At 38.9% G+C, this 18,333-nt stretch overlaps 1 protein-coding gene across 7 annotated transcripts in view; it reads right to left on the bottom strand.

The window, feature by feature from the left end:
• The window catches only part of LOC145352366 (serine/threonine-protein kinase PRP4 homolog), a 47,939-nt gene that overhangs the window by 14,303 nt on the left and 15,303 nt on the right, over positions 1-18,333 (bottom strand). For all 7 annotated transcript variants that reach the window (XR_013888537.1, XR_013888534.1, XR_013888536.1 and 4 more), the window contains exons 4-10: positions 16,245-16,406; positions 14,513-14,594; positions 13,088-13,298; positions 10,327-10,400; positions 7,686-7,776; positions 4,167-4,314; positions 506-643 (exon numbers count right to left, since the gene is read on the bottom strand). Coding sequence is in view for 1 of the 7 variants with exons in the window: in XM_080202125.1 (XP_080058251.1) it covers positions 506-643; positions 4,167-4,314; positions 7,686-7,776; positions 10,327-10,400; positions 13,088-13,298; positions 14,513-14,594; positions 16,245-16,406 (906 nt within the window). In the remaining 6 variants the exon portion in view is untranslated. The remainder of the gene's footprint in view (positions 1-505; positions 644-4,166; positions 4,315-7,685; positions 7,777-10,326; positions 10,401-13,087; positions 13,299-14,512; positions 14,595-16,244; positions 16,407-18,333) is intronic.

Genomic DNA, 18,333 nt, shown 5'->3' on the forward strand with positions numbered 1-18,333 from the left:
ACGTTAACGTTCAAAACATCCTAAATGAGGTGTCGCTTCCCAAATTATCCCTATTGCTGCCCTTGCTTACCCCAAGTAATAGAGTTATCAATGCAGTTGCAATATTACCAGTAGCTACCACCTACAGAATTCTTCTACCATAACATTATGATAAATAGCTATTTACATGGGTACAATGGATATAGGGGGCTTATGGGCCAAATGCTGGCAATTGGGATTAGCTTAGGGGTTTTTTAATAAAAAAGGGCAGCATGGATAAGTTGGGCCAAAGGGCCTGTTTCCATGCTGTAAACCTCTGACTCTAATACCCATTCTGCGCTGCAATCATACAGAGGTGACAATGGCCCAACGATCCCTCCATATTGGAACAGCCCCAAAATGAAATGGCTAATAAGGCTGTTCATAGCAGTTTGTTTGCTTCTCCCCCTCCCAGTTTCTCAACCAAGATACTGGTAGCTGTAATAAGGAAGATTTATACTCACAAGGTTATACAGTAGTCAGTTACCTTAGAGGTTCAAAGACCAAGCAGAGATGTTGCTTGTGGTAGAAATGTCTAAAGAGTCTCAGGCAATGGAATTTATCATCTGGATCAGCATCATTCAACTTTTTCAGGAATTCCAGCTCCTTCAAACCAGTCTTTTGCCTATCAACACAAGCAACTATCACCCTTAGTTTTGTTCAAAAGAAAACTGAACTGCAATTAAATAAACTATGTTATACAGTTTAGAAGCAAAAATACAATACAGTCAATATTACAAGTGTTAGGTTGGGAAGGAGGCAGATTAGCCAGAATTCTGCTGCAAGAAGAGTATTGGGTGAGGACAGAATGGGACTGAACTCTGCAGTTCCTCAACTAATATCCAGCTAACTCACACCATCTGAACCCACATGATTAAAAATAACATGCAACAGACTTATTCAGAAAATGGAAGTACATGGTATTGAAGGGATTTGAAGGGAGAAGCCTCTCTGGCCACTGGAACCTCTTCCATCATTAAGTTCACGGCTGCAACTAAATTCCATAAACTCACTTTTGCCCCATATTCTTTAATACTTTTAGCGAACCAAAATACCTCAAGTTTTAAAATGAACAATTGATTTAGAGTCAAGTATTCTAAACTTCCACAGCTCTTTTACAAAAAGCGTATTTCCTATTGTTACTCTGGGATTTAAGACTAGTTTCTCTCGTCTTTGACTCTGCAACCAACAGAAATAGCTTCAATTTAACTTGTTCCCTTTCATATTGCAAAGATTTTGATCAAATCACTGCATAGTCTTTTAAATTCCAGCTAATACAAGTCTAGCCAATGTACTTGCTCTTAATTTAATCCTTAACGTCTAGATACCATTCTAGTAAATATAAATAACATTCCTTTAAAGGTCACCATACCCTTAAGGTGTGGTGTCCAGATCAGTTCACAGTACTCCAGAGTAATCTAATCAGGAACCCTGATGCTCTCTCATTTGCCTTTATTAAAAGCTATTTGCCACAGTTTGACCAATTCTCTCAATCTATCAATATCTCTATAGCTTTATATTTTCATGTATATTGCTTACAATGCTGCCTATTTTTGGGTCACTGGCACATCAGGATGTGGCCTTTTATCCGATCACCTAAGAGAGAGAATGGTTGAAGCCCCAGCACAGATCCTTGCAGGACACCACTAGTCACATCTTGCCTATTAGCGTACCTGCCTATTATCCCTTCTGTCACCCCTAACACCAATTCCCTCACAGGTCAGTAATTGGCCTTCAATTCCAGGAGGGGTTTATCTTAATTTACAGAAGGCATTTGATAAGTAATATCCAAAGACATTTCCTTGCCCACTACTTTAATCACCTCTTGGTAAAGTTCAATCAGATTTATCAAGCATGGTCTACCCTTACAAAACCATGCTGGTTCACTTTGATCTGCTGAGATTTTTTATGGTGTTCAGACATCCTATCCTCAGCTGTAGACTTTAGCAATTTTCCAACAGCTGATTTAGGCCTACAGACTATAATTCCCTCACCTTCCATGAACAGCTCAGTGACTTGCACATTTCCCAATCTAAAGGAACAGTTCCTGCAGAGAACTTTGAAGGAGTATCATTAGGGAATCTACAGTGTTCCCTTGTAGCTCTTTTAAAACCTCAGGGTGTCACGGAGGCAGTGGTTAGCACTGCTGCCTCATAGTGCCAGGGACGCAGATTTGATCCCTGGCTTGAGTCACTGTCTGTGTGCAGTTTGCACATTCTCCCCGTGTCTGCGTGGGTTTCCTCCGGGTGCTCTGGTTTCCTTCCATAGTCCGAAAGACGTGCTGGTTAGGTGCACTGACCATGCTAAATTCTCCCTCAGTATACCCTAACAGGTGCCGGAGTGTGGTGATTAGTGGATTTTTACAGTAGCTTCATTGCAGTGTTAATGTCAGCATACATGTGACACTAATAAATAAACTATAAACTTCAAAAACTTTGAGGCGAGAGTCATCTGGTCCTGAGGATCATCACGCTTTAGTGCCATCAATCTTACTGTTATCTTGCTTATGTTAATTTTACTGAGCCCACCCCAATTAGTTTCTTCGGGTAATCTGGCGTACTAACGCTCGGCTCTGCAGTAAATACTGATGCAAAGTAACTATTTAACACGTCCACCATTTCCTTATCACTGGGAACAACACCATTATCAAGGGGGCCCACACTGCTTCTGATCGCTCTCTTTTTCCTAATGCAATGGTAAAGGTTTTTATGTTCGCATAATTGGCTAAGGTATAGAGCATATTGGTGATGGGATGCTTATATAATTGGAGAGCAGTATGCAGTGGGAGTACAAAGAGTCAGTGTTTGAGTCACTGCTTTTCTTTTTATAGATTATTTGGATATATGGAGCACAATTTTGAAGCATGTGGAAGATATTGATGGGCAGTAATAGTGAAGATAATTGCAGACTCCAGGAAAATAGAATGAAGTGGACAGCATACAGATGCATTTTAATGCAGATAAGTATGAAAGTTTAAAGTTTTTAAAGTTTATTTATTAGTGTCACAAGTCAGCTTACATTAACACTACAACAAAGTTACTGTGAAAATCCCTAGTTGCCACACTGCAGCACTGTTCAGCTACACTGAGGCAGAATTTAGCATGGCCAATGCATCTAACCAGCATGTCTTTCAGCTGTGGGAGGAAACTGGAATAACCAGAGGAAACCCACACAGCCGAGGGGAGAACATGCAAACTCCATACAGTTACCCAAGCTGGGAATCAAACCAGGTGTCGTGACGCAGCTGTGCCAACCACCGTGCCATCGAAATGAGGCACACTGGAAGAATCAATATGGACATCTAAATCCAATGACTGGGTGCAAGGCCAGGAGAATCTGGATACATACATTTACAAATCTTTGAAGGTGGTAAGGAAAGTTGAGGCAGTTGAACAAAATGTTTCCTCCAGTGAGAGAGTCAGAAATCAAGTCAAATTTAAAATAATTGTTAGAAGAACTACAGGGAAAAATAAATACATTTCTTCACAGGATTGTCATGATCTGAATCACACGAGCTTAAAGGGTGGTGGAAAGATTCCACAGGAACCTGTAGAAAGTAATTGGGCATGTACTCAAACAGGACCAATTTGCAAGGTTATGGAGAAAAGGTGCGAGACCAAATTAAAAAGCTCTTTCATAGAGTTGGTATGGCCAGGACAGTGGCTACAATATTGGATTATTTTATGACGTGTGCAAAGTTAAATTATACCTTTCCTTACAATCAAGGTTACAGTGGCCCAAAGATAATCATGGAAATATACTCCAAAATGAATGAGCAAGTTATTTATTCATCAACATTACACCCAATCTACCTCTTTGCCCTTTTTATGGGTCAGGACTTGTTTTAGTTTAATTGGTCCAGAAAGGCTTTCAGGAAAAATAGCACCTCATCTACAAAAGAAAGTTCTGGATCACCCTGATCTGCAAGGGTGACTGCCAAAGTGTGAGAGGGCACCTGTCCCATGTACATGCATCTGTTTTACAAGTGCTCCTACAAAATATTTGTATTCAATGCCTTTGCTACAGTAATGCTCTTGTACATTGCAGCAATCATACAAATCATACTTGGCAGTGCAGAATGTTACCATGACTAAGATCTCAAATCAGGACCTTGGCAGAGTTGAAACTTCCCTGCAGCACAGACTTACATAAGCTCATTGTTCCTGATGATTTTGACTGCCACCTCCTGGCTAGCTCTTGCCATGTCTCTGGCACGTACAACATTACTGAAAACTCCTTGACCAGTATAACCATATACACTGTAACGCTTATCGAGAACTTCCCCAATATTTACTCCTGCAAAACAAGATGAACACGTACAATGGGTTATAACTCAAACAATGATGTTGCATGAAAGTAAGAGAACTGTTCATCAAATGACCAAGGATTACTCATGATCAACAAATGCATTGTCAGGACCAGGATTTACTGCTTTCCCCAAAACTAACCTGAGATTTGTTTTAGAATTTGTATTAAGCTACTTAAGATACCACTCCCTGCAGCTATTTACTGTGTGTGTCCTTTCTTCAGAGGCTTCTTTCCCTTGTTAAGTCCACTAGCATCACTGGTCACTGGTTAGGAGCACGTGAATTAGTTCCCATGTTTCACAGATGGGGCAAATTCTCCCGCTAACCTATCCTCCCTATCGGGAAGCAATTCATAACTTCATATCAACTGACCCAGCTTGATATATGCAAAATATCATGGCAGAGCAAACATAATTGTCTACTGCTAACAAACATACCAGATCAAAACATTTTATCATGTTTGAATGCCTATTTACAGTGGGTTGAATTGTTCAGTGTCATTTTTCATTATGAGGTTGACTGAAGTGATTGGCAAGGTCCTGGCTCAGTTTAACTCAAGACCAACAGATCTGTTCTAAATCCTTAATATCATTCACAGCACGGTCTTATACCACTTCAGAGCTTGAATGCTCATTACCAATGTATGGTCAAATGTGGGCTTGTGCCAGAGAGAAGTCACCATGGGACTCTTCTTATGTGCCTCCTGGAGGCCAGCTTAATAGCAGTCCTGGCAGATGCCTGGAAGGTCTCTTACTTGCCCTCTCAGCTGGAACTGGTGTGAGACTCGGAGAGCTGAATATGGGAAGAGAAAATAATTTAAAATCAACAGTAGCTTGCAGCAACTATCTTTCCACCCCCCAAACCCCAAAGAAAAACTAAAATTCCTCCCTCAACTCTACATTGATAATCAGGGCAACTAAAGGCAAACAGTGTAAATTTGTTAGTGCGGATCTCTGACTATTGTATCAGTAGTTTAGAAAGGGTTTGCCCTTGCCATGAAAAGCTCCCAAAATAGATGGGTCAATGCCACAAGCCGTGGGAGAAGACCCAGTATCTAATACACTACAGAAATAAAATTAGACTGTTAAGAATCTCTAGGAGATAGGAATGTCAGACATCAAAGTCTGTTACACTCAGTTTAGCTCAACTTTATCATAAACAACCGAAAAAATCTCTGGAGGTAGTTGGAAACAAATACTGAGCATGGCTGTCCAGTTTTCAGTACAACATCACTTCCACTCAACCACACAATTATGGTTTGTTAGATAGCAACAAGGATACTACTTGTGACAGAATATGACACTTAACTACAGAACTTAATGTTTTGCTCAGGTACAGAATGAAATAAGCTTCCATTTGTCAAAAAAACCTGAACCAAAAGAGCAATCAGGTCTCAAAGTGGAGAAATATCTTCACTCCAGTTCTCAGTTAAAATTAATATGATTGAGATACAGGGAAAATTAGAGATTAGTGCAGAAGAGAAACTCAGGGATTAGTATAAACAAAAGGAATAGTTACAGAAACTTAATGGGAATAAAGCGAGAAAAGATACTTGGAGTCCAGACAGTATGCACCAAATTAAAGAGTTTATGAATGGGCATGTGGTAATTATAACATTTCAAAGGCCCACAAATGTAGGGACAACAAAAGATTAGAAGGAAGCAAATGTTACACATACGATGGTTACTTCGGATAACAGCACAGGTTCACCAATGTCGACATACACTGATTTTCAGGGGCTATTTGAACAGGTATGCGTAAGATTTACTTGCTAAAACACAGCACTGGGAATGCAACAATCTAGGGGTATAACTGAATAGGTGATTGGGAGCTGTGGAAGAAGCTAGGTAAGGATACAAGTAATATTGTCACACTGACAGAAGTAACATGTGGTGTTCTCCCAGTCAGCACTAATGGCCTCAGTTTTGAGTGAGAACAGCTGGTGCAATTTAACAACCAGGAGGTAGCCCATCCTGATCATAGGAATGGCAGATAGGCTGCTCACATCAAGTCAATAATCCTGCACTTCAGAGAAAGTCCAACTTGAGACAGTTTATAGCCTCTAGACGCCAACACAAACTCCTTGCAAGCATGACTTGGAATATCAAATTAGCCTACAGTTGATCTAAATTTACGCAGGAAATAAAATAATGAAGAATGAAAGTTGATAAGAATGCAATTGTGTTCCTCTGAATATGACAGTGATGAAAGTTCGACTTTATTCGTAATGAATACTATACCCAACCAGGATGTACTTGATCCCAACAAGTGAATCGTAGCAGTAGAAAGGTTTCAGTACTCAACAATGGCAGGCAACGTCAAGCATTCCATAGTCCTTACTATTTTATACTGGAGATGCTCCGGATCCATTCATCAGGATAATTTCCCTCAATTGGGGAAAGTAACTAGAATATAATAAAGCTAATTTCTCCAAACATTGTACTTTTAAACAATAAAACATAGTGACACAGTGGTTAGCACTGCTGCTTCACAGTGCCAGGGACTCAGGTTCAATTCCGGCCTCAGTTCATTGTCTGTGTGAAGGTTGCACATTCTCCCTGTGTCTGCATGGGTTTCCTCTGGATGCCCTGGTTCAGAACTCTCCATTCACCTGACGAAGGGACTAACCCCGAAAGCTTGTGAGTATATTATCAAATAAATAGGTTGGACTAAAACCTGGTGTTGTCAGACTTTTTACTGTGTTTACGCCAGTCCAACGCCGGCATACCCACATCATTCCTCCCACAATCCAAAGATGTGTGGATTAGGTTAACTGGCCATATTAAATTCAGCCAAGTATCAGGTGGATTAGCAGGGTAAATATGTGGGTTACTGGAATAGGGCTCGAGTGGGATTATGGTCAGTGCAGACTTGAAGGGTCGAATGACCTCCTTCTGCACTGCTGGGATTCTTAAAAAAATGCATAGGTTAGGGGGATTAGCCAGTAAATACATGGAGTTACAGGCTTTTATACCGCTCCCGTGGTCTCAGAATGCCCCAAAGACTTTTTCAGTTAAACTACTTTTAAATTAAGTAGTTTTGATCATACTCTTATAATGGAAGGAAACAGAACAATTAAATCAATGAACAGAAATCTTCTTTAGTAATGTTGTTCTGAGGGATAAATATTGACCAGAACACCAGAAGAATTTTGCTTCTCTTCAAATAGTTTTTTTTGCCCCTCCATCTCAAACAAAGAGAGCTCTTTGATTAACACGTGATTTGAAAGTTAGCATTTCACTCAGTACAGCAATGATGTAACAACCGAGATTATGTGGCTGAGGCAGAGGAAACACTAAATCTTTCTAAGCCACTTTTCAATATTTATTGGAAATGCTGAAAGAATTTTCAAATACTCACGATAGTAGCCTTCTGCATCAGTCCAGTTATCCCTGAGGTTGGGATTCTCTTTGAAATCTTTTCCAAATCCAGCAGCTCTCAGATGAGCACTCTGGAGACAAAAAAAAATAACCTTAGATTTTAAGGCTTTATTGATCATTAATGCTTCCAAGTAGACACTGCTGGGACTCTTGAAATCAATGGTTTTCTCCCCACCCAAAAATATGCAATCTACGAGACTGAACACTGAGAAACTACATTCAAAGCAAGACAGCACAGATTTCTAAAAGGCACATTTCTGTATGGTCAAAAGATACTTTTTGTAGAAATAGAAAGAATATAGGAAATGCTGATTCAAAAGCTTTTTTCTAAAATACTATGTCAAAAGAGATCCATGAAAGAGAATGACAAGTAAAATTAAAGGCAATAAAGTCAAATAAAAATAATCAATGTTGTCTGCAAAATATTTGTGACAGGGGACTGTACATCCTAACCAACTGTCATATAAACTCTTCTATAATTCATGATTAAATCTGCATATTGGTACAAATTTGACAGTCACAAGCTTTCATATTATTCAAGAGCTTCAACAGGTCATCCCTTGAAATGTTTCAACTCCAGTCCAAAAAAAAGCCCCACTTTCGCAATTCTCTTCTATAATCACGATCCCTCATCTTTGCTAACACCCTAAGGGATCTGTAACATTTCCACTGTTTGTGTAGGTCTTCTGCAGTAGGGTATCTAAAACTTGACAGCCTCCAGCAGCAATAACCTACAGTTTTGCCATAGGTTCAACATTACCTTTTCTGTATTCTTATACCTTTGGATGCAAAAACATTTGTTTTTTTTTAATGGTCTTACCCATTTCTTGTGCCATCTATAATTGCCCTGTGTTTGCGCATCTCAAATTTCACCTGCAATATTGCTCCACTTAAAATTCTGAAATTTAAAGTGCATTTGCTCTTAACATTATTTCCAAAGTGCATTACTTTATTTTTTATATACCAAACTACATCTAGCACATATATACCATCCCCGCAAGTCTCTCTATACCCCCAACAAAACTGGTGACCCTACCAGGCATATTGATTAAAGATTTCACAGGTGTCCTCTCAACTGCTAAGACAGTGCATTTTGTTGGGAATAACTCGGGGCAAAGTATTTAAGCCAACCTGGAGATATAGATGGCATCCGAAAAATGCAAATGCTATTGGCAGTTTTATACTACTGGAAATACGTGTTTCTGAAACTTGGTTATATGATACTGCATACAAGTTACCATGCTGCAGTTCAGGTTTTACATTAAATTTGAGTTTAACACTATATATGTGATAAAACCTGACATAAATTTGAAGCAAGTTACTCTAATTCATTGTAAAGTAACATTTTTCTTCCAATTGCTCATGCGTGTGACATTTGCAGTTAACTAGAACCAAGAGATTTGGGCTGTATTTATTATCAACAATGGAAATAGAGTGAGGTGCAAAGGATGAGATTTTGTCCCAGCACTTCAGATTTTGTATAATTTAACTGAACGAATTAGGTATAAACATCTGAGACAAGAGAAATGAAGGGGCAGAAATTACAAGTTTTGAGATTTTAAAGGGGAAAAGCTAAAAAGTCAAAACAACAGAAGAAAAAAAATCATTCTGCATGCACGAAGAGCTTTGATTTTGTATACTCTTGCCCTAGCACTTGGAAATGGATTATTCTCTTGAAACTTAAAATTGAAGGCATGATATGGATGTACACGCTTATTAACCAATAAACCACAACATGAAGCTTGCTCATAGCAGTCACATTAGATTAGGTAGTAATAAAGCTTTAATTTGAAATAAAATGGTCAGATTGGAAATAACAATGTCAGCCTCAAAATGTTTGCTCAGCCTAATCTAAGAACGTCTGAAGCAGCATCAACATAAGAACATAAGAAATAGGAGCAGGAGTAGGCCATCTAGCCCTTCGAGCCTGCCCCGCCATTCAATAAGATCATGGCTGATCTGAAGTGGCTCAGTTCCACTTTCCTGCCCTCTCCCCATAACCCTTAATCCCTTCTCTTATCAAAAACCCATCAACCCGCGTCTTAAAAATATTTAGCGAGGCAGCCTCCACCACTTCAACGGGCAGAGAATTCCAGAGATTCACCACCCTTTGAGTGAAGAAGTTCTTCCTCAACTCCGTTCTAAACCGCCCCCCTTTTATCTTGAGGCTGTGCCCCCTAGTCCTACTGTCTTTTTTGAGCGGGAAGAGTCTCTCCACCTCTATCCTATCCATCCCATTCATCATCTTATACGTCTCAATGAGATCTCCCCTCATTCTTCTAAACTCTAACGAGTACAAGCCCAGTTTATTCAGCCTCTCCTCATAGCTCAACCCCCTCAACTCCAGTATCAGCCTAGTAAACCTCCTCTGCACTCCCTCCAAGGCCAAAATATCTTTGCGCAGGTGCGGCGCCCAAAACTGCATACAGTACTCCAGCTGCGGCCTCACCAATGCCCTATACAGCTGCAGCAAGACCTCCCTACTTTTATATTCAAACATGCAAGTTCCATAAGCTAGAAAGTTAAACAAACTTGCATTCAAAAAGAAATTAACTGGAGCTGACTTGAGCACAACCTTTAGCAGCACATGATCTTTGTAAAGCAAGATACAGCATACATACATCAAAGTAGGCAGCAAACATGTCATCAGATTCAGTGAACATATCTGGAACTGTTGGCTTTTTCGAAGCAGCTCCTGTGAATAAAAATAATTAAGTTCAGACAATACTAACCAGAACTTCAAATACAAATCTAACATTGCAAACAGGTTAACTTCATGACTACCGACACTGGAAACAGAGCATTCTGTTCAAGGCTCTTGATACCATCCCTCAGGAAAACAATATATTGGTCATATCTTAAAATCAAATTGTTGGATAACACCTCCCAAACCTGAAACCACAAGGCACAGAGCTTGAAAAATCTCCAACATGCGATACACTTTTGTTTCTCGTTGCTTAGAAAACAGAAATCAAGCTTCGCAATGCTGATTGTGATTTTCAAATGTTCCCAAAAAGAAGCATTTACTATTATTACTTTAAACCAAGCTGTATTAACCATTATGATTTTAATTCAAACTTTTGTATTCCCTGTAATATTGATAGGAACGTTTAGTTCCCATAATAAATGGCTGCTTGCTTCAAAGCAACAATCGTGGCTTGAACGGTAGGCCCTTTCTATTGCTGTGGAGTAATCTAAAAGACACACGACAGAGTCAACTGGAGGTTAAAAAAAGACAAACAGCAGCAGTTTACTCAGTAGAAGTGCATACACAGGAGAAATGCTCTAAAAGGGAATTCAAAATTCTAATAGTTACATGTCCCAACTTTGGAATACCTCATCATTAATTCATTATATTCTTTTTTGTACACCTAGTTTGTCACATCTATAATTCCAAATGAGTTTACAATACAAACATGAAATAACCTTTTCAGCACATCCCAAATTACAGAGGAATTTGTAGAACAATTACGAAATGACTTGACAATTATGTCGTCTACAGTTTATTCCAAAACATGACCTTCGCGCATCTACCCTCAAGTTTTACTGAATCTTAGCTTGACCCTGAGGTCAAGTAATATGTTTATCACGGCATAACACAGTGCATCAACTTATTTTATCCTGACTCGAAGGTCATCCTCCTTTAGCTCATCATGGGCTGACCAACATGCTAGTTCATGTTCCTAGCCAACTTCCTGGTCTATTCATAATCCCTACTATATCTACTCTAGTTTGTGTCTACTGCAGCAATTTAAAAACTTATGTCTGCAACATGGCCAGGCCTGGGTGATCCCATGATGCTTCTTGAAAATATCGAGCACAACTTCCTCACAGTCAAAGCGTTCACTGTCCATTATTCTCTTCAGTAAGTCAGGTAGAACACTGACTATCTTTAGATAAACAACACAGCACAAGGCAAGTGCCCAGATAGCAATTTTACTGTTTGGCTGATGATACCCACATTAGTTCTATACTTGGCAATGATCTTGATAGCGGTTGGGTCACCTTGATCAATTATTCGCCCAAGCCTCATGCCAAATTCCCAGTTTCTCAGATTAAATGGGAGTTCTGTCTTTGATGGGTAACCTCTTGTACACAGACTAAGCAAACCAGTAGGATTTGTAAAACAGGAATCTTTTCAGCTGCTTGGTGCATGGCACTATCTTAAATAACTGAGAACTCTTGGGGCTTTACTGGGACAAGAAAGGGCAGTAGGAGAGAAAAGGGAACAATGCAAACATGTTTTGCAAAAACAGCTACCAGGCTGCCAAATAGACGGAGGGCCTAGAAGGTAGGTTGAAATTTCTAACTACTACTCAAGGAATGGTGAAAGTTCCTACAATGTCTTCAGAGTTCCATGAACTGACTCAGAGTATTGTTTAACACATCCATAAGCAAGTGGTCATGCATATGCTCCCTATCTACTTCAATTCCCTAACAGACTTAGAAGGATCCCATGCCGAGCTGTTTCCTTAGATTGCTGCACCAGGAGGATGATGTAAGACGTCGGTGGCCAAGATGACCTTTCAGAGAAAATAGGTTACACATTTCTGCCCAGTTGAGAACCGAATTCACGCTGCAAAATCACATGATTAAGGGAGAGAGATGGGAATCAATTACTTGAAATGGTATTTCGCTCTTAAAACACATTTTAAACACAGAAACCAAAATCAAACAGCTTCTGCCTTATAAGGCAACCAAATTAACTTCTTATCCCTTGGTGGCCTGCAAAGGAAAGTATAATAAAAACTGATCAAAGAAGCTGACAGAGCTACAAATTAAAGTTAAATAATTCAAAGTGCGTTTTACTTTTGCCTAAGACGACCATAGGAAAAGATATGGGCCTGCTGACAGCTAAGAATTAAAATGGTTTTTGGTCCTAAGTGAGATTCCCAATCTGTACTGTGTGATGCTGTTCTCAGCCAAGCTAGCAGCTGAGGAATGACTACTGTTTCACTATCCGTAGATTAGGGGCCAGAAAACTAATCTGGGTTCCACTCATGCTGATTAACTATCAACCGTTGCTGAAAGAGGTCAAATATCAGCTGAACACTGAGACTTGATTGGATAATTCCACAGTGCAAAAACTGACATTCACTGACCTAGGCTCATACTGAAGTACTGTGACTCAAGGAAGGTACTAAAAGTGTGTACGATCACCATGGAATTGTGGCTCTGCATGAAGCCAACATCATTATGGGTAGAGAGAGATAGGAATTAAACAAGAGGGGGAAATAAATGATCCATATATGGTACCTTTTAACAATGGGAGAAACAGGATTAAGAATGCAACCTCAAAGTGAATTCAGGAAGAGCAAAAGAAACACTTCAAGCTACCAAAGATTAAGTAATACCCGATCCATGCTCATTTCCAAATCCCACCTTCTTTCTGCTCAATTGCCATGAGGTTGCGTTTGGCATTCACAGAAGCCTCAAACGTATCAACATTTTCCCTTTCGTATTCCTTGACATCAGCTGCAGCTCGCTCAAAAATGTCATCTGGAGAAGGAGAGCGGCTTCTAGTGCTGCTCTGAGGACTGTTTGGTTCAGACAATCCAGACATGTTGCTGTCCTCATTGGGGTTTCTATATTTCTACAAATAAAAGAAATTAGTTTCAATTCAGCACCTTAACATTTGCAAGTGTTATCTCACATTTTTGGTTCTTATTATGTAAGATTATGCCCCAGCAGCAAAGACACTAGTGAAACTTGCATATTTAAGGAATGAAACAAATTGGCTACATTCTCATACATAAAGCATACATTGTTTGGATATGCAACTTACATTACTGGTGTACATAATGATTAAATCCATACAAATATATAAAATAGTTTCACAACTTAGAAATTTATGAGCAAACTTAACACCAAAAATATCAACTTGGATGTTGTTTCGTGGTGACAAGTTGCACTCAGGTTCATTTCTACAGCAACAGAAATCAAAATAGAGAGGGTTGGAGTGTTGAAAGTTTTACAAGGCTTTGGATAGGCCTCAATTAGGGAGTATTATGTACAGTTCTGGTCTTTGTTCTACAAGGATATTAAAGCACTGGAGAAAGTACAGAAGAGATTTACAAAGCTGTGATTGGAATTATAGATCTGCAACTATCAGGAAAAAAAAGGCAAGTTGGGAATCTTTTTACCAGAGATGGGATCAAGAGACCTGACAGAACCCTGAATTATGAAAGGATTTAAGAGGGTGTCTGTGGAAAAACTGCATCCACGTGAGGCATTAGATAACTACTACGGATCAAATAAAGAATTTATTTACATTAAGAGTGGAAAGAATGTGGAACTCTGGCACAGGGAGTAAATGAAGCAGACAGCATTGATGCATTTAAAAGTGAGTCTTAATGCACACAAGATGACGATGGCAATGTAGGAAATAGTGGCCAGGGTGAGAAAAGGTAATTAGAGTAGCATATGCTCACATGGAATACAAAACTAAGATGGCCCCAATGGCTATTCAAATGAAATGTTAAAAAATCTTCCCTTTTTCAAAACCCAAATAGTCAGACCACTGACATTTTCACAAATGCAAAGTTCCCATTAGTTATCTAAAAAGGATTCAAATATACAACAAGTGTAACATCATCTTTGTTATAATGTTCAGAATCATGGAGCAATTCAATAAGTTAAAACGTATCCCAAGAACTATGAAAAGCTACTGATGACAGTATCTATTACAACATTAACAGATGTTAGCAAATTGCTTTCGTTTTTAAGTTTCATTCCCCAAGTCTAACCAACTTGAACAGCTAATAGATTTTCGATTCCAAAGCTAGAATCTAAAACCTGAAACCATACCTGAACAATTGCCAATCTCTGTTCGCGTCTTTGTTGAATAACAGCTTCTTCATCTTCCTCCTCTACGTCAAAATCCTCAAGGCTAGGTACAAAAGAAGTGCAAAATGTAAATATTACATAACATAAACTGAAGGAGCTAAGCTTGGGTAACCACATTCCTCCTGAATTTCTCATTGAATTTGATTACCTAACATTCATGAGCCCCAGTTTTGGGCTCACTACAAGTAGAACCGTTTTCTGATTTACCTCATTAAATCCTTTCAAAATGTTAAAGACCTCTCTTCGGGCACACCTTAACTTCTCTTCCAGAGAGAAGAGCCCCAGCAAGTTCAGCCTTTCGGTATAACTTCAGTTCTGATATAATTCTCAAAATTTTTTAAAACATCTTCTCTAGTGCCTTCTCAAGGGCAATTAAGAGGGAAATAAATGCTGGCCTGGCCTGGCCAGATCCCGTGAGATAACATATTTTTAAAATCTTTTGGTAATACTGAAAACAATACAGTATTCCAGGTATGGTCCAACCAAGGATCTGTACAAATTTAACAATCACTCTGCCATTTAATTCTAACCCTTAGAAATTAACCCTTGTACCCATGACCTTAAAAGCCAGTGTCACAATGCATTGATTTGTACAGATGTTCTTCTCAATCCCTTTGCTTCCCAATGCCATTTAGGTTTATTTTCCAAGGGGCACATGGCTCTGTATCCCTTCTGCCAAAATGCACCTTCTCTCATTTACCTATATTGAAATTAATGTCAAATTCATGCCCACTTTCCAAGTTTATTAATGTTTTGGCCAGCCTTCTGCAGAACTATTCTACACAATTTAGCATCATCCACAAACTTTGAAATTGCATAACTGACTCAAAATATAAATATGATCTGGAGATGGTGTTGGACAGGGGTGGGCAAAATAAGAGGTCACACAACACCAGGTTATAGTCCAACAGACTTATTTGAGATAAAGCTTTCAGAGCGCTGCACTATACTGTCTGTATTTATCCTTTGACACTCTTCATTACCTGTTAGTGTCAGGCTATTGTCATCCCATCTATATATTCTGTATCTGTGCACTTCACTCCACTTCACCTGATGAGGAAGCAGCGCTCCAAAAGATTGTGATTTCAAATAAACCTGTTGAACTATAACTTGGTGTCGTGTGATGTCCCAAAGTCTAAATAGTTTGAGGAAATGTTCAATACAAGTGGTACTTGCACCAATCTTTGTGGAACACCACCCACCACCTTTTTGCAGTCTGAATATCTATGCTTAACACTACTGTTTTGCATGTAGTCAGTTTGCAATTCATTCTGCTCCTTGCTCACATAATTCAACCATAGACGGGAATCCATTTCTCCTTTTGAAATTGGCAATATTCTTTATTATATAAACTAAAGGAAACTATTCAAATGTAATAATACAAATAAAGCTAATTAATTCACAAAATCGTACTTTTAAATTCCTTTACAATACATTGACAGTGGAGGAAAGGACTAATTTCACCCCCACTTGCTAACACCTATTTTGTGATTTGCAAGTTTATAATTCTCACCGCCATTGCTTTGTGACAATCTGCATAATGAATATGAATACTTTAGTTTCTTTAACTTAGAGGAAATATAGTTTTATTCCCCTACTCTAAAGAATGAAGCTGTGTGCCCACATCTCTCATATATGTTAAGTTGTGATGATCCAGGTTGTGCTGATGTACAGTACTTTTAAAGAATCTTACTTTTCGTCAGAAGATTCCTGTTCAACTTTCATGCCCTCAGAAAGGCTTCCTTTAAATTTGTCTTCTTTGTCTCTTGTTCCACTTCTACGTCTGCGGCGACCTCGTGATCGGGATCGCCTTCTGCGGGATCTGCTTCTTCGATTCCAGTCTCGCTCTAAAGATCTGTGGGAGAAAAGAATGGTTAAGGGAAGGGATACGCTAACTTTCTCTTGAGACTCAATACATAGCATGGAACTCCAGAGGTCACCCATAAAACTATATACCAAATTCCAGATATGTTGTATGTTAAAATATTCAATTAAAATACAACAAAATGAATTTTCAACACAAACCAAAATCCCAGAAGTGCATATTGTGTTGCTCCCAATTGTTTTTGTTCATTGTTGATTCAGTTTTCACCAACTGCCTTTTCTGCATTTCCACAGGATTATTCTTTTGGCTTTATCAACTTCAAAAAAATTTGAAAGGCTGGTGAAAAGATGCAACCCCATTTGTGGTTCACATCCCTAAATTGAGGAAGATCGACATGAATGTGGAGAAATGTAGTTTAAGTGTACAAGTAGGAAATGAAAGAAGGGACTGGAAATTCACCAAGGTCAAATAATTGGAGCTTGAGCTGGAATCAACAGGGTTTAGCTTGAACATACCAGGCACAGAAATAGAGGTGTGAAAATATATTCACGCCCCTTGAAGCTGAATGCATGTCAGCAGTAACCTACAAGAGGCAGACGACCTCAGGTTCAATTTCTGAGCTATTCAGAGTGGCAGTCCTCAGTCAATACAGACGAATGGTGGGTGTGAAAAACAGCTAGCAATGCCCTTCACACTACCAACGGGAAAATGTTAATTTTTTTTAGTAGAATAGTTGGAGCACTTATGTTGCCAGAGTGTAGATTTTTTTTCCTTAAATTAACTTTACACCATGTTTACTTACAAAGCCCTTAATGGCTTTGTAAGTAAATATATTACCCAGCTACAGAACCAGTAAACTCCCTGATTATACTGAGTGAAAGAAACTGGATGCTAATCTACATTTCCAAAAAGCATTTGGTAAGGTTTTGCAGGGGAACCTTAGGACAAAATTGAAGCGCAGAATATTATGGACCTGTGGCAAAATTAATGAGTAGTTAATGGAAGGACGGGAAACATGGATAGGAAAGGAGCATTATAAATAACTTAAAGACACAGGCAGGTCAATATACTGGACAGCTAGATGACATGTGAAATTTAATTCAGAAAATTGTGAAGTGGGACATTTTGATAACCGAGTAATTAGAAGAATAATAAAACTTGTGATTTAGGGATTGAGATGCACAATCCCTAAATGTGAGGTGGGGGGGGGGGGGGGGGGGGGGGTGATAAAGCTTTTCCTTTAAATAAGCAAATGGGTTTCATAAATGAAAAAAATAGAAACAATGCTATAACAATACAAGACTTTGATTAGACCACAAATAGAACTCTGTTCAGTTTAAGCACCCTACTTTAATAAAGTCGTCATGGCATGAGGAACTTTAGTTAGAAGAAATGTGAAGCTAAAGTTATGCGATCTGATAACCGCTTTCAAAATTATGAAGAGTTTTGTTGAGGTAAAAGGATATAATAATTTCTACTGATAATGAATTAATAACTCGAGAATAAATCTATCAAAAGAACAAAAAGGGGCTAGGAGATTTTTTTTAAAAAATAGAGTTATCAATGTTCCACACAAGCTGTGCAAGTGGCAGCACAGCAAGTCTAAAGGCACCACACAGGATGCCCATGTCTCCTTTAAGATATTGCACAGGCAACAAACCGGTCCCTTATAATGGGAAAGAGGGGGGACACTGGCTGTTAGGACACAAAATGCTCTTTGAGGAACAATGTTAGTAACTTTTAAGAATATTCAGGATTTTTTTTTAAACAAAAGAAAAATGTAATACACTGTCCGAAACTAATCGATAACACTTTCAAGAGAGCTGGTGACAGAATGTCCATATAAAATTCTGAGGTATCAGCTTAGCAATCAGACTAATTGAACTTGCCCCTGCCTGCAGAGTGTAAAGGAGGTAATCAGAGCAGGTTAGAATTGAGAATATGTAATAATTTTTTA

This window comes from Carcharhinus amblyrhynchos, chromosome 2, assembly GCF_965287045.1.
Source record: "Carcharhinus amblyrhynchos chromosome 2, sCarAmb.v2.hapA, whole genome shotgun sequence".
Taxonomy (NCBI): Eukaryota; Metazoa; Chordata; class Chondrichthyes; order Carcharhiniformes; family Carcharhinidae; genus Carcharhinus; species Carcharhinus amblyrhynchos.